This window comes from Cryptomeria japonica, chromosome 4 (genome assembly GCF_030272615.1).
Source record: "Cryptomeria japonica chromosome 4, Sugi_1.0, whole genome shotgun sequence".
Classification (NCBI taxonomy): Eukaryota; Viridiplantae; Streptophyta; class Pinopsida; order Cupressales; family Cupressaceae; genus Cryptomeria; species Cryptomeria japonica.
Genome location: NC_081408.1, coordinates 127325120 through 127342107, shown reverse-complemented (window position 1 = coordinate 127342107; position 16988 = coordinate 127325120). Strand labels below are relative to the sequence as shown.

The 16988-nt window shown below is 41.2% G+C and overlaps 1 protein-coding gene across 1 annotated transcript in view; it reads right to left on the bottom strand.

Annotated features, from left to right (window-relative positions):
- The window catches only part of LOC131074118 (pentatricopeptide repeat-containing protein At1g76280), a 254542-nt gene extending 239676 nt beyond the window's left edge, over window positions 1-14866 (bottom strand). The window contains exon 1 of the mRNA XM_058010671.2: window positions 14533-14866. Coding sequence (XP_057866654.1) covers window positions 14533-14633 — 101 coding nt within the window. The 5' untranslated portion in view covers window positions 14634-14866. The remainder of the gene's footprint in view (window positions 1-14532) is intronic.
- Between the last annotated feature and the right edge of the window lie 2122 nt (window positions 14867-16988).

The following is a 16988-nucleotide window of genomic DNA, read 5'->3' as shown; positions in this document are numbered from 1 at the left end:
ATTGTTCAGTAAAAAGGAGGCCATTTGTAACAAACCCTAATTAGGGTTTAGGTGTCATGATCTTGACCGTTGATCTACTTTCAATCTGGACCTTTCATTGTAATTGAGGATGCTATTTATACCCTCATTTTTCATTTCATTTGGAATAGTTAGATATCAAAGAGTTTGTTGTATTAGAGAGATTAGAGCTAGAAGCAATTTTATTTTGTGGCAAGATTGAGTTTTGAGGAAAGGAATTCAAGCAATTGTTGTATATGATGACTTGGAAATCAATGAAATATTGAAGTTATGGTGTTTTGTTGCAACTTTCTTGGTTATCTTCATGGTTGTTTAATCTACTTGAATCATGCTCAATCAAAGTAGTGTGTTAGTTTGAAGGACATAGTGTGAGACTTGATCTTTGGTAGGATTCGTAATCCAAACCACTAGCTTCTTGCTGATTGTAGGAACGCCTTGCGTGGTCGACTGGAGAATACCTTGAACCCCTTAATCTTCAATCATTATTGTATCTTAGATATGTACCTTCGTGGTAGTATCTTTGATCTTTGATGTATTGAATATCATTTTGTTACCTTAGAAGATCGCACTAATTTCAATTGAGTTGTTATCTTATGGCAAAATTGAAGTTGGTTGAATCTTGCCAAGTCTTGTCCATACGAAGTCATTCTTAGGGTTAGGCTAGATTAGACCTCTTTCAAACCCTACTCTTTTGTTATTTTTGAATAATTTCTTTAGTTTAGTAAAATCTTGAACTTTCGGAATGCGTAAGACCCCTTGAAGGAAACAGCAAATCACATCATACCGCTGGAAGCTTGTCCACATGTAGAGACCCTACTAACCAGAACATTGGAGTCATCCTAACTGATCCTTCATGCGAATCTTCAGCAGTTAGAGGCTTTATTCAAGAGAGGATAAGATGCCTTTAGGTATTTTATTCTGTGTATGATGGTGTACAAAATACACGTCAACAGGTTCCCTAATTCCAGGACAAGTGATTACAAAAGTAACAAATGTGAGTGTCAGATATTTCTTCTGCAAATTCACTATTCATCTGCTGATCTTCAACAGCAGGACTCATTATTATAGTAACCAATATATAGCATTTATAAGATTCCATATCTTGTTGAATTTGTGGAGGTGGCTCTACATATTGTGAAACCCCAATTTTCTTAAAAAAAAAATACCTAAGCACCAAGAATGCCAACTTAAGCTAGATAGCTTGCAACTTATGATTGGGAAGGAGCCACAATTGGCACGGTAATAAGTTTGGGTAACTCTTACTTTAAGCTCTGCTAGGCCAAGAAGGATGCTCCTTGAGATCTTTATAACAAAACAATTAAGGAGGAATGAAGGAATAAACTCAAGGTCCAAACAGCCATATCTAATGAACTATGAACTCCAGGATGTCACTAAGTTCATGCCAATGTTGTTGGTTGTGTTTACTCCTCTATCTGACAAAATAAACACATTAATTAATAACAGAGATGGCAATGCATACTAGATACAGGACTAAAATATATCTTTAGTTGCAAATGGTATTATTACAAAAGAAGACCAAAGATGGCCAACTGAGGATCAAAATCAATCCGCTACTTAACGATAAATAATCTATTTAAACGACCAAACAGTTGCCAAGAGGAACTCAACCAATTGATGCTTATAACTACCCAACACTTATAACTACTCGTAATCAACAAACACTTAATACAAGCAATTCATACATAATTGAATAACCAATTGTTGTCGGGAATAATCATTATGTTATGTTGTTATGTTTATGTTGTCGTCGGTAATAATGTGTTACGGCGGTCAGTTAGTTAGCCGACGGGTAGGTAGTTGGAGTCGCGACGGTTGTGTCGCACCCCTTCGGCTGTCATATATTGTACCACCTCCGGGTGTTGGGGGACATGTAATGTTAGTCGTGTCACATGTAATGTTGACGACAGATTATAATATGAACATCTTTTGACATTAATGGAAAGCTACATCCTTTGTAATTGCATTGTGCATTGCTGTTCAGTTTCTGTATTCTTCCTGTTTACCCAGTGAGGTAAACATTTGGCGCCGTTGCCGACACGAATTCGGGACCGGAAGACACGGATGGCGCACAGACACAATGGGCCTTCCCGTTGGTGAAGTAAACCCGGAGAACCGACGACAGCAAATTTTACGAGAATTTCATGAGCGCCAGGATGACGGACGTAGGGAAGACCGACAAAGGACAAATAATCCTTAAATTGTGAAAGGAGAGAAATAAAGAACACTGTTAGAAGCAGAAGAATTATGTTGATTGTATACAAAAGAATGAATTAATAAAGACGTGTTGTGTTTTGATTTATGTGTTGAGAAACATGAAATTGTATCACAATTAATGCCCAATTTACTGAATAAAGACAAAAATAAGAAATTAGAAACCGACGAGTGGGAGGCTGCGCAGAAGGCTTTGATTCTGGAACAACGTGTAGAACGTAGACGGAGGCTGAGGCAACTTGCCGAAGGACGACCTGCCGAAGGGTTGCCCGAAGGGAACCAAGGAGGTGTCACGGAAGGTGCAGAAGCCGAGGGGAATTTCTACGCGTCGCCAGACTACGGTAGAGTGAGAAGCCTTGAAGAGTTTCTGGAGGAAACTAGGTTACGGAGAGAACTAGTTGAAGAGACTCGAGATCGGTTCAAAAACTTATCTCTCACGCCACAAAGGGAGGATCACCGAAGGGAGCCGAGCACGGGTGACGACGAAGCGCCACAAAGGGAGGATCACCGAAGGGAGCCTGGCACGGGTCACGACGAAGGGGATGTTAACCGCACAGTAGGTATAAGGCAGAACACCGTACCTTCGGTCACCACCACAGGAGACATCAGCGGCATCGGAGGAAGTAACCGCACGGTAGGTACAAGGCAGAACACCGTACCTTTGGTCACCACCACAGGAGGCATCAGCGGCATCAGAGGGAGCAGCACCGGAGGGCAAACACAGCCACAACCACCTCCAAGTAGACGATTTCCATCAATGGCGACCAAACAGAAGTTACCCAAATTCAACGGGGATAGCAAAGATGATCCCGCACGGCATTGCCGTACATGCGAAACCATTTGGACAGCCAACGGGGTGACTGACTAGGGTGAATGGATGAAGCAGTTCCCTGCCACACTGAGAGGAGTGGCTATTGACTGGTATGCAGACTTGGATAAAACCAGTGTAACTACGTGGGATGAATTGAAGAAAGCATTCGAGAAGGAATTCCGGCTTCTCCGGGATGATAACGAGATAGTTTCCGAAATCTACGGAACAAAGCAAGGAAAGAAGGAGACCGTACGGGCATACGGGCGCCGACTAAAAGAGTTAGTCGGGAAAATGGAAAGCCAACCAGCCGATGGCTTGAAGAAGAGGTGGTTTGTCGAGGGTTTGAACCCTAAGCTACGACGGAAGATGAAAATTGTGCCTCCAACATCCTACGACGACGCATACAACCGAGCCATGGACCTGGAAAGTGAAAATAAGACGGCCAAAAAGAAGAAGAGTAGATCTTCATCATCATCTGAAGATGATGACACATCGGAAGAAGAGAGTATTAGTGACGAGAAGCCGAGGAAGAAAGTCACAGCCCTTCAAAAAGATATGGAAAGGATGTTAAAAGAATTTAAGACAATGAAGGGGACTACAAGTAAGGACGATGAACTATGGTGCACGGAGTGTAAGGAGAGCAGCCACACGAAAGGTGCCTGTCCCAAGAAGGCATTCTGCGACATCTGCCAGATTATGGGGCATTCTACGAAGGAATGTCCATACAATCTGAAGGCACGTAACCAGCAAGTGCTCTTTGCGCAGGAGCAGCCATCCACATCGGAGGCAAACAATAATGCATCATCTGGAGGATACCGGGACAATAGACGCGGAGGCGGAAGGAATAGCAACAATACCAATAACGGAAGCCGTATCCAGTATGACGCCAAGGGCCGGCCAATTATCCAATGTAGGGCCTGTAATCAGTGGGGGCACTTCGCCCGTGATTGCACGAAGGAAGCCACCCCTCAGCACCTCTGCCGTTGGTGTGGGCCAGGCGACCATGAGGACGCAAGTTGCCCGCAGGCAGGGGTTAATCTCCTCAACATTGAGAAGGCTGAGAAGACTCGTGAGAAAGAAGTACTGGCGATCACCCGCGCCCAGACGAAAAAAGCCACTTATCCTGACCCCCGTACGGAGAAGGAGAGATTACGGGAGGCAAAGGCCAATATTGAACGTGAGATGACGACCGAACGACGGGACAACGAGGTGGCGAGTACATCATCCCGTACGAAAGCGGAAAATAACATCATTGGGCAAATCTTGCAAATGGAGGTGTCGATAAAGGTAAAAGACCTTCTAGACTCTATGCCACAATTGAGGACTGCCATCCTCACCAATGTGCAAAGCACCGTAGTGTCGAGTGCACCACAGGTAGGGGTTCCCGCCATCGCATCGTCGAGTGCACCACAGGTAGGGGTTCCCGCCACCGCTACGAAGAGTACACCACAGGTGGAGGTTTCCGTCAGCCCTTCAACTGACCCGATGTTACTAGCCGTGAGCAGTGGTAGACACCCAGCTGTGGTAGAAATGGGTATCCGTGGGACCATTCTGAAGGACACCATTGTGGACGGTGGATCTGGGGTGAATGTACTACCAGAAGAAACATGGAAGCGGCTGGGGAAGCCCACCCTGTGGCCACCCACATTCAACCTGATGGGAGCGGACCAACACGGCATTAAGCCACTCGGCCTATTGATGGCCCAGCAAGTGACAATTGGTACGCAACCATTCTTGTTAGATTTCGTGGTTATTCCCTCGAAGAAGAAAGGCTATGACGCCATCCTGGGGAGAGTGTGGTTGATCAACGCAAGGGTAAACCACAACTGGAAGAAAAATACACTTTCCATGGAGAAGGGAGGGCGAAAATATACCATTGACCTACACACCCAAAATGTCGGCGAAGAGCTCGCCTCTTCCGACTCGGAGGACTCTAATAAAGGGGAAGGGGGTCCCGATGAAAGCAAGGGCAAGAACGCGATGGAGTCGAACAGTGAAGGGGTGCTAGAATTGGAGGGATGTTCTGAAGATGAGGTATGCTCGACTAACGGGCTCTTCCACTGGCAAATGGAGGATTACGAAATGTTCCAAAGCTACAGGCTCGAAGTAGAGGAACCAGAGCAACCAACAGAGGTGTACCTGCCGGAATACAGAGAATATTGGAAGGGAGACGCCCCAAACCCTAGCGGCATAAATAATCCGAAGAGTGTCGGCAACAATTGGAACCCTGTATGGAAGACCGCAGTCTTCAAAATCTTTATTATCCTTCTTCTTCTTATGTACGGGAAGGAGGTCGTGGTCCCTATAGAATTTGTGGTTCCAGGTCTTCCGATGGCCATTGAAAATAGACTTGCCACCAACGGGCCCAAATTGAAACCCTACCACGCGCAGCGCGCAGGGGACCCGAGAGGCCGGACGGACACCCGAGAGCCCGAAGGGGGACCCGAGAGGATGGAAGGGGACCTAAGAGGCCGGGCAAGCAACTCGAGAGGCATGGGACAAAAGCAGGAGACTTTTGGGCGAGGAAAACCGAGAAGGATGAAGAGCGATCCCAGAGACAGGGGACTCGAGCCGAAGACTCTCTAGACAACTTGAAAAAAATAAAAAATTTGGAAAAAATCGCACGGTCGTACGACAGCGACCGTATGGTCAAAAAAAAAAAAAAAAAACGAAACGAAGGAAAAAAAAGACCACCGTACGGTAGCCACGTAGTGGATACCACCATGCGGTGGCACCACCAACGGTGGGCACCACCGAAGGTGGAACCCACCATGTGGTGGCACCACCGAAGGTGGAACCCATCGTGCAGTGGAAGCCGCGTGAACCGAAGGGAAAGACAATCACCGCACATGCCGAAGGAGATAAAACACACCAAAGGGAAAAACAGGACACGCAGCCAAAGAAAAAAGAACCCCGCACCACCGAAGGGAAAGAAGGTAGCCACCGTGCGGTGGAAGAAGCCGTGAAAATAAAGCCGTACGAAGGAAACAAAGAGCTACCGCACGAGCTACCGCAGGGAGTGAAGCGGATGGATGGGGTCGAGGGTTCTTACAGATTGATCCGCCGCTTAGGGAGAGCGGGATTTCGCACAATTCCACACAGCCACGTAAGGGCAAAACGATCGCCACAGCCACACGATTGGAGGTGGTATGGCGGGACATTACAGTGCCTGAAAAAAAAAAAACGACGACGGATTCAAAAATGATTCGATGACATCTGGAGCCTAAACACTGAAAATATTGGAGTGTAGAAGAAGGGTTTTGACATCATAAAATATCACAGAAATGATGCGCGCCATGGACTTTCGTGGGGTTCTGAAGGTTGTAAATTGGTGTTGGCGGCGGGGGCGCTGCCCCTCGACCCCGCCCTGTACTGCGATAGGGAGCGCACCTGGGGCGCTGCCCCAGGACCCCGCGAGGGGCGCTGCCCCTCGACCCCGCTGGGGCGCTGCCCCTCGACCCCACTGGGGGCGTTGCCCCCAGACCCCCAATTTATTTTGAGCTACAGAATACCACGGGAAGTGTTGTGCTTGCTTGTCCGTAATGTGAGAAAGAAGCCTACAGCTAAGCATTGGCGGGGAAGAAATAAGCCGTAGAGGGAGACGGATTTGGAGGTTGCGAACAAACAGAGTTTGAGGGAAGGCATTGCAGGTCCGTGCAGTTGTATGACACCAGGGAGTTATTCAGTTCAGTTTTTAGCCTTTGGGGAGTGTGATGGAGGATTTGAGTTGGCTCCTAGCATTTGTGCCAACGGATTGTGGCCACCTCCAGGCATGACTGGTACGCTTTGAGGAACTCGGAGGATGTCTCGGCTGGACGTGAGGTTGTCGTGGTGGATGCACAGAGGGCTCGGGAGGAGCTGACCACCAGGTTGGAGGCAATAGTCGTGTGAGACTTAGTTCAGCGTACCCAGGAGAGCAGCACGGGTGGCTATCGAGGACAAATTGGCTAGGGAGACAGTATCAATTGAGTAGCAGTTGGTGGAAGCTGAGACTGAAAAACATGTTTTGCAGACAAGTTTGGGTTAGGCACAGGAGGACTGTGATGGCAAAGGAAGCAATATTGGTGAAATCTGCACTTGAGCATCGACTGGTAGCAGAAAAGGTTTTCAGGCGAGGACGCAGCAAGTGTATAAGATCTGGGCCCGACTAGCGTCAGTAGTTCCTGCCATTCATCTCTATTTTGTATTAAGTCGTCGGAGTCGACTTCTTTTCTTGGGGGGGATGATGTTGTTGGGAATAATCATTATGTTATGTTGTTATGTTTATGTTGTCGTCGGTAATAATGTGTTACGGCGGTCAGTTAGTTAGCCGACAGGTAGGTAGTTGGAGTCGCGACGGTTGTGTCGCACCCCTTCGGCTGTCATATATTGTACCACCTCCGGGTGTTGGGGGACATGTAATGTTAGTCGTGTCACATGTAATGTTGACGACAGATTATAATATGAACATCTTTTGACATTAATGGAAAGCTACATCCTTTGTAATTGCATTGTGCATTGCTGTTCAGTTTCTGTATTCTTCTTGTTTACCCAGTGAGGTAAACACCAATTTTATCAAAACATAATAATAGGCATTGAACACTGACTGCATCATCCCCTAAAAGAAAAAGCTTTCTTCCTAACAAAAAGTAAACATCAAGTAATATGAGGGAAGACTTTCCAATCTGATGACAATATTATAGACTAAGAACTTTAATCAGACTACGTAGCTTGGACTAGGAAGTGAAAACTTTCAAAGTTAGCATCAAGTAAAGAGATTTAGGAACTAGTCGTGCTATGTAGCTTGGTTGTACAAAATAATCTAGCCATTTAATATAGCTAGCCTACGTAATTGGGCTTTTTATATAATCAATTTTTTTTTGTTTTCTCCTTCAAGTGTCAAATAACCTCTTCCTTTCCAATCTTTCCTTATTTTCTGATTTTCTTTGTTACAAATATTTATGTGCTCCAATTGAATATTTTGCTCTTAGTACTTTGAATGTACTGTCCATACTTTTGCATTCTTCTACAAAGTTGAGTACCTCTACTACAACTGTCACCTTTTGCAAACCATGGACTACATCCTACACACATAAACTGTCTAACTTTATAAAATCATTTTTCATCGGTTGCTCTTCACTGAGAGTCATAGCTTTGAGGAAATTGCAAGTCGATAGAAACACTTCATAATCCTCCATTTTCCAATGTAATAGGCCATAGACAGAATTTGTTTCATCCTCTGAACATGACTATAACTCCAAAATTCCTTCATCGCTCAGTTCCATCAAACTTTAACTCTATTCATTCTTTTGCAAAGTTCAAAATCAAATGAATCTGAGGAAGTTTCTTCTTAACTAACTACTTGGTTTTTCAAATCAATTATATATGTTTGATTCCTTGTTCTAAATGGAGTGTTGTCGGCATAAATTGCCTATTGTTATGTTTGATAATATTTGTTATCCGACAAGGTATTAATTAATTGTATTGAGTGGGTTGTCAGTCTCAGGTAGTTCTGTGTCGGTTGGTTGACGGTTGTGTACCTCTCGGCAACCGTCGGGTCATTTAAATATGTCGTGTATTGTCAAGGAAGTGGCATGGTATTGTCAGATCTATTGTAATCCTTGGCCGACCATCTTCGGTCTCTTCTCTGTAATAATTGAATGTGCAAATAAAGATATATTTTACTGCCGGGTCTGGTATGCATGGTCATGTACATTATTATTTCCTGTATTTAGTTTACCAGTTGTAGCAGTAAACATGGAGTTTGTATTCTTTTTCCAGTTGTGATCAGCTTTGGCTGCTACTAGCCAACCCCGACCCAATAATGCATCATACACTTTTTTCCTTAATGAAATCACCACAAAGTTCAAAAAAAATGCTCGGTTTCTAACAATTACCATGTATCACATTAAAGCTCCAAATAACTTAATACCTTGTTGATTTGTACCCACCAGTTGAAAAGTTGGGGGCCAAATTGTTGAATAGAAGTTGTCAATGATGTCAAAAAGAAGTTGTCTCTAAGGGAGATTGTTGGACAAAGTGGGACAAATGTTTTCAATGGAGTTTCAGTCATGCTGCTCACTCCTGTTGCGTCCGGAAGAATGGAGAATTTCGATTCTTGTCATGTCATGTGAGAGCATTTTGAGTTGCGGCAGTCCCATTGATTGATATGACTATAAAATTAGTTGAGATATGTCTAGATTATCATGATGCAACTATTCAAGGTGATGGAAGTTTTCTCGAAGCCTGTTCCAGAAAATTGGTTGCAGTTACCCAGCCAGTATGCTTGCTCTAGTAACTCGCAAAGGTTCACATTTGCTAATGCTTAGGAGTTGTGACTTGTGGTTTATAAGGAGAGTATGCCTACACATCCTATTAGTATCTGGTATCTCCGGAATTCTGGTGTAGCACAACACAATGTTTATTTCACCAATTTAGCCACCGTGTTGCTAAAAGACCACCTTTGCTTTCCAAATTGATGCGGCAGTTGTTTTGAATGTGCTATCAAAAATTAAGGGTGGGTGTTCCTTGAGAGTAGATTGATTCTCAGTAGGATCCGCAAGACATGTTTCCTCATGTGGAACCATGTGTGAGCTTCTTGGGCCAGGCCTATTACGCATTTGATATGGCCAACTTGCGGATGAAGTTAGTGTGTGTGTCTGTTAGAGATTGCGTGTGGACAACCTTTGGGACTTACTAAAGCTTCTTTGTGAAGCGTGTGGCTTGTTCCTTTGTATTGATGTGTGTATGGGCTAATTAGGACATGGCCTGTTAGTTTTTAGTGATCAGATTATCAATTAATGAGCAGAAAACAAAATGCACAGAAAGAAGAACACACAACACAAATATACCCTGGGAAAACCTCCCTCTTGGAGGAAAAACCCAGCAACTAATGTCTCAGATCTGCCTTAGATTAATCACAGAAATAGGTTACAACTTTGCCCAGATAGGGTACAAACATAAGTGACACAACTTATCTGATCCTGGGACCTGAGATCAGACTTGAAGAAGTCTCCAAAATGCAGGTACTACTGCCTGTAGCAGGTTCGGCAGCCTCAGAACAGCCTAGGGTGATGTTCGCTCAGCTGGTATTGAAGTTCGCCCAGCTAAGAAGAGATTCGCTAGGGCTCAGACTGAGATCTCAGACCTTCAAATATATATATTCGCTTTGATCTTCAAGTATATTTGCTGATGTATCAGAGTTATTCACTGTTGAAATATTGACTTATGTTATGAGGCGTCAACTTGCCTTCAATATATATGAGTACATTGCCTTAACATTACTAGGTCGGCCATCTCCAAGTTGCCGCCAAAATACAAATACATATTTTCATTTTACAAGTTTCATTAATCTTGAGCGCCCAATTGGGCCCAGCCCTAAATAATATCCCAAATAGGCCCATACACAATAAATTTTTAAGGCCGAAGGCCACATTAAAAATTTACCAAGCTAGGTCGGCCCAATCAAGGGATGCGACCTAGCTACATTTTCAACATGGCCTACTACACATTGGTGAAGCAAAAATGTGTGACCGACTTGTAAATGATCAATTATGCTTAGGCCAACTTGTAATTGTAATTGCATTTGTGACACATGTATATGGATGACCTAGATCCATTTCAAGTGTGTTCTTATGCGAAGATATTGATGTACTTCTGAGGATACAAGCTCATATCATGCACATTGGAGAATGAGATGGACTGTGATTTCCTGATTCATGTACACCATTATCAGAATATCATAAGCTGCAAAGGAGAGTGTGTGGAAGCTGATTTGATCAAAAGCAAGTTGTATGTTGAAGGTCCTAAAACTATATCATTCATATTGTAGAGACTGAGGTCCTAGCTACTAAGTTATTGCTCAGACCTAGGCATTTGAGATTGGTGTCTCTTGTGGGTCGGTGCTCACAATGTATAAGGGGGTTGTTGTCTCGAGTAGGTTGGTACCTACTTAATCACTGTAAATGATTCATTATTTTGTGAGGTTAGATTTGAGCAGTAGATCCAAGCAGCTATTCTCAACGTGATTTTTCCCATCCTGGGTTTCCATGTATATCTAGTGATCATTGTGTGGATCTGTGTCATTTTACATGTTTTAGTTAATGCATCATTGAAAAACCTAAGACAAGTAGATTTAATGATTCATGTTTGTTGTTGAGAGAAGTTATTAATGGTAAATTAACGTTAAACAGAGTGAAAGTTGGATATACTAATTCAGCCGCCCCCCCTCTCAGTATTTTGTGTGCCCTTCAATGGTCAGCTTACCAAGACTTCTCCAAGTGTCTTTTGGAAGCACGTTCACGCCAAACCCGCCATCAACAATTGTATAGGCAAGATTCCTTCCAAGAACCTCCATATTCCCCACTGACAATTTCCTTGTTGTGTTAACTATCAATAACATTGGATCAATCACTTGGTCGACTGATAGTGGAGGTTCAATTATTGGATCTTCATTCTCACCAAATTCTAGTTGGCTCATGGCATGCACCATCTCATTCTCCCCAAATACAATAGCATTTTGAGGTTTAGGAATACTTTGCAATAAATCCACTATATTAATTGGAATGATAGTTTGAAGTACTTGCCTTGTAATATTTTTCTTGAATTGTAATTGATTTGTTATCGTAATTACATTTGCATTTGAATGGCGATGTACATTATCCAAATAGCATTCTCCACTTGGATCCCTATTTAATGAAACTTTTCTTTTCTTGTACATGGGTCCAAGTACATAGGCTTCTTTTCTTGGGCACAAGTAATAGCCAATACTTCATTTTGTCTGTCAACATCAATTAGGTTGATGCTATCCTTTTGCTTCGGACATCCAATGTCTTCATGGTTTCCGAGTCCACTCCATTTGCACAATAATTTTACTTTGTCTTGCTTGTTCTAGCAGTCTCCTTGCATCCACATTTGCTATATTATCAACATTGTATGATAGGGATTCCTTTGGGGTAATATTGTATTTGATTTTGTCCTCCTCTTTGATTTTGATAACCGCCTAGAGATGCATTTTGTGGCTTCAAAGGAGTGAACCGCTCTCCCTGTGTAAAGAGTACTTGTGTACTCTTGGTATTCAAGTTGTCTGGGCACTCCATTATTGAATGACCCATAACCTGGAAAATCTCACAAAACATCTTCCTAGGACAGTTACCTTTTGTGTGCCCCTCAATTTTGCACTTAGTACAGCATAGTTGATTAATTTATTTGTCAGTTTCTTTCTCTAACTTCAATTCTTTCATTATCCAGAGAATGTCCCTCAAAAGTGCTTGTATCATTCCCAATTCATTGTCATTGTTGTCATTCGAACTTCCATCTTCCTTTCTTTCTCTTTTACTATGCAAAGACATTTTATCTTCACTTCCTATGTTCATTGCCCAATTTTAGGCCTCAAAATAGGATGAGGGTGGTACAAACTTCATCTTTTCTCTTAATAACGGAAGTAGACCTTCGATGAACTACCACTCTTTTAGACTGCCAACCAGTTCTATTTCCAGTTTTACCAAAAATTCTTCAAGTCTACGATTATAAGCTTGTATGTTTTCATGCTTATCTTGTTTTGTTTTGTAAATTTCTGCTACTATTTTACTATCATCACAAAGCAGTTTAAACTCTTCTGCAAAGACCTTCTTTAATCTCTCCCATGTGTTTATATAGACTGGGCCAATTTCTATGTACCAATCAATCACTACACCTCGCAAGGTGGCTGGAAAGGATTGTAGCCAAATTGCTTTATCATCTTGCCCATTTGTTGTCCAGATTGTTTCACATGCTTTACTGTGCCTAACGAGATCCTCTCATCCATTGCATGTAAACTTAGGAAACTTTTGTTTTTCTCAGTGTTCCACGGGGACGCGTCCCCCAGTCAGAAACGTCTCGGGGACGGGGGGACGGGGACGTGACGTCCCCCGCCGTCCCGCCACCGCCACCCAAGCGCCGTCGGGACGCGGAGACGTCCCCGCATCCCCGCGTCTCCCAGGGAGACATGGAGACGTCTCCTTGGGAAACGTGGAGACGTCTCCCAGAGAGACATGGAGACGCCTCCATGTCTCCTTGGGAGACGTTTGGGCGTCTCCCCGTCCTTCGAGAGATGTGCAGATGTCTCTCCAAGGACAGGGAGATGCCCAAACGTCTTTTGTTGCCCCTCGTATATGCAATGTTTAAAATTAAAATTTAAAAAAAAAGTGACTTTTTAAGTTTTTTGAGGGTTAAGGGGTAACTCTAATTGGACGTGGGCCAATAGAAAAATAACACCTGACGCCTTTAGAAAATAATAAAAGTATTTTTGGCCTCGCGGGGCGCTGCCCCTCGACCCCGCCCTGTATCGCTACAAGGAACGCGCAAGGGGCGCTGCCCCTTGACCCCAACTTGGGGGTGCTGCCCCCAAACCCCCGGTGAAAAATATAGGGGGAAACCGCGCCGATAGAAGTAGGGAAAATCCAACCTCCGAGTCTAATTAGGTTCCATATAACAACACAACTTAGAAATCTTGGTATTTAGATTTAGTATTTCAAATTTCCTATAGTCTCATTTGAAATGTAATTCTTACACTGTAATACTGTCATACATCTTTTCAAAACTAGTTTTTCAAGTACTATATGTATATGTATAACTATATCAGCACCACCACCCCGCCACCCCCCGTCGCCATCCCCCCGCCGTCCCCAAACTTAGGCCCTTGGTCCCCCGTCCCAGAAACGCGTCCCCCCGTCCCCAACGCCCGTGGAACACTGGTTTTTCTCCACTAGGGCTTACCATGAGGCAAGAAAAATGAGTTCAACCTAGCAAAACACATTAGACACAGGATGCTCAAAAGCTTGTTCACTGTAGGCTACCAGTCAAGTGTGTGCGCTTATAAGGAGTGATCCAGATTCAAATCCGTGCACAACAATAAGGAAAATAAGCTAGCCCATAAGCACATAGAGCTTGTCCAAACATAATAAGGCAGCCCATAACTTAAAAAGTATAATATTGCGATTATGGAGTGTTGAAATATTCATAAATGAGGTTGTCCCACATTGAAACTGGGTTAAACTAATAATGTGCTACATAGATTGATACTGACTTCAAAAGTAGGAGGAAGGGCCACGTCCCCATTAGAACAATAAGGTTCGGTAACCCAATAACCAGTAGACGATTTCAAACAAACGAACAGATTTCTCTCAAGTATATAAAAAAATTATAATCTCGCAATTCCAAAATAAAATATAGCATAATTTCAACCCGAACTTTTTTCCTAAATAACAAAAATTCTAACCCTGCAATATCACAATAAAATGTAACATAGTCTTAGACTGAGGAATAATAGATTTACAGCTATTTTAACACAGTTTTTTCCAGAAAATCTTTCATCAAACAAGTATGAACTGCGGAAACATCATATTTTTACTTTCGTTATAAAAAAATTTACAAAGAACAAAGCCCTAACGTTACAATCTGTCATTCTATTCAAGAAATAGATAATGTATTGGGAGAAAAGTAAATATAAAAACCTCGGGCGGGCTTTGGATAGCTCCCAATAACAGCGTCCACAAACCGCTCTCAGAAAGAGATATCCAGATTTGGAGGTAGAATTTTTCACAATCATTGCCATTGTGAAGTTACCGCTGAAATTTTGAATAATTTACTAAATTTGCCAAATGCCCAGCTGCCCTTCGACCTCCATCATTCTAGCGACTTGATTCTGTGACGCATGTTACAGCGCAGAATCACATTTCTATTCTACTTTTCAATACTTTTGTTTCTGTAGCAATTAATGGGTGAACAAAAGGAATTTTAAGACGGCCGTCTAAGGACCAAGATACAAATTAATTCGTTTCAGGTTTCTTTCCATGTTAATTTTTCCTTTATAAATATTTGTGAATCTTTGTTTCTTCAAAAAGCTCATTTAAAGTTTCATCTTTAATTCATTATCAAACTGATGGAGAATATTTTCATATGTTACACACTCAAATGTCATTTTGTTTCTAGTCTCTTTGATACAAAAAATGCATATTCTCTCTTCCCGGTTTTCTTGGGACATCTTCCATTTATTACTTTCACATCCAAACTTTAATTGTGCAATTAAAATTTTGGCCTTTCCTTTGATTGCAAATCCCAAATAAACTTTTTCATCATGCTATCAAATAAGGTTAAAAGCTTTAATTTAGTGTGTTTTTTTTCTGCCTAACTATTTTGTTGTATTCTTGAGCTTTTCTAGCACCTACCTTTTATCTCCTCTTTAGTGTTAGGAGATTCATGTAGATTTATGTCCCAGTTTTCATTCATTTGTCATTTTGTTTCTTCTAGGTCTTTTTCCCTATTAAATATTGCCTTCTTTTTATGTACCTTATTGTTTCTTAGATTCAATATAAAAAAAGGTCCTCCTTAGAATAAGTTTTTTAATTATATTTGATATAGTGAAAATGCGTCACTTGCTTTTTTTCAAATCATTTTGGACTCATTTTAACTGCTTTTACTTTTAAATTTTATTGTAATACTCAAAGTATTTAAATGGCATTTTTTTTATCGATAATAGAAGTTTTTATTAATATTGAAATAGAAATTATACATCTTCAAAGGAAAGAAAGCAGTTTTCCACCATGAAACCTCCCAGGAAAAAAAAACCAGCCTAACCACTGTAATACCCTAAAAATGGTCATCTAAACCATGGGCCCCTAATCTCGACAATGTCACCAAGGTCCTAACCAAAGGCAATTAAATAAATCTTGAGCACACAATTAATTTTTTAATCATCAAATGTCACATGGCAAAATTAATCACCCAATATTAATTAAATATTTATTTAATTAATTAATTATTCCAACTAAATCATTTTAAACAATTATCTTAATTATTTTATTAAATATCCTAGCATATTTAATTAAATAAATCAAATTGTCATTAAATCATCAAAAAAGAGGAATTAATTTGAAAAATAAATAAATCAATTTGTCATAAATCTTCAAAAAAGGAAACAAATCAAGAAAGAGGAATTGGAAATTATGAGCACAAATCTTCAAAAAAGGAAATAAATCAAAAAAAAAGAATTAATTGACCAAGAAATAATTAAAAATTTGAGAAAAGAAATCAATTGGAGATAATCTTGAAAAACTAATTAAAAATTGATAAATAATCTCAAAGAAAACAATTAAAACAATTAAATCTTAAAATTGAATGAAATAGAGAATAAATCAATTTTTTCTGATTTTATCTTAATTTTAGTTCAATTTCCTTTAAAACTGAGAAAAGAATCCAATCACATCAATTCACCTGGATTGTGCTTCCTCTTAGAAAATCTTGACCGCTCATCATCATTTGATCTCAATCTTTGGTTTTTTTCTGAATTTTCTATAAATTCAGGCTCTCATCTCTCATTCAAAAAAAAAATCCTAGAGAATATATTGTTATTATGCTATTTTTTTGCTCTAGGTTAATTGAGAATTTGCATTTAGATATTCACATATTAGTTATTGCATACATATATAGATCATTTAGCTCATATATTGCTTAAATCATGTTAGATTAATCTTGCATATCTAGCTTAAATATTGCATCCATTTAGCTCATATCATGCTCATATAGAAAAATCCTTCGTTTAGGTGTTGTCTAGTCACTGGATAGCTTAGCAATCTGAGAGCAATCTAAACTCACATCTACTAGAAGGCAATGGGTCGCTTTGTAATGGTTTATATTATTCATTGATTATTGATTTACTAACCATGCATCTAATGACTTAATTGAAGTGTTGTGTATTTTAAATACATATACAGGTCCACTTTTCACACACACATTTTTTGCGCCCACCGTGGGGCAGAAGACTACTTTTTCGGCCTCAAAATCAATTTTTTTGTTTTTATTATCCTACAGGTTTCATCCGTACAATCTCTACGAAATATCGTACGAGTAGTTTCACTACATCCTATGACATTATATTGAAGCCTGTCATTTATCGTACGACATAATATTA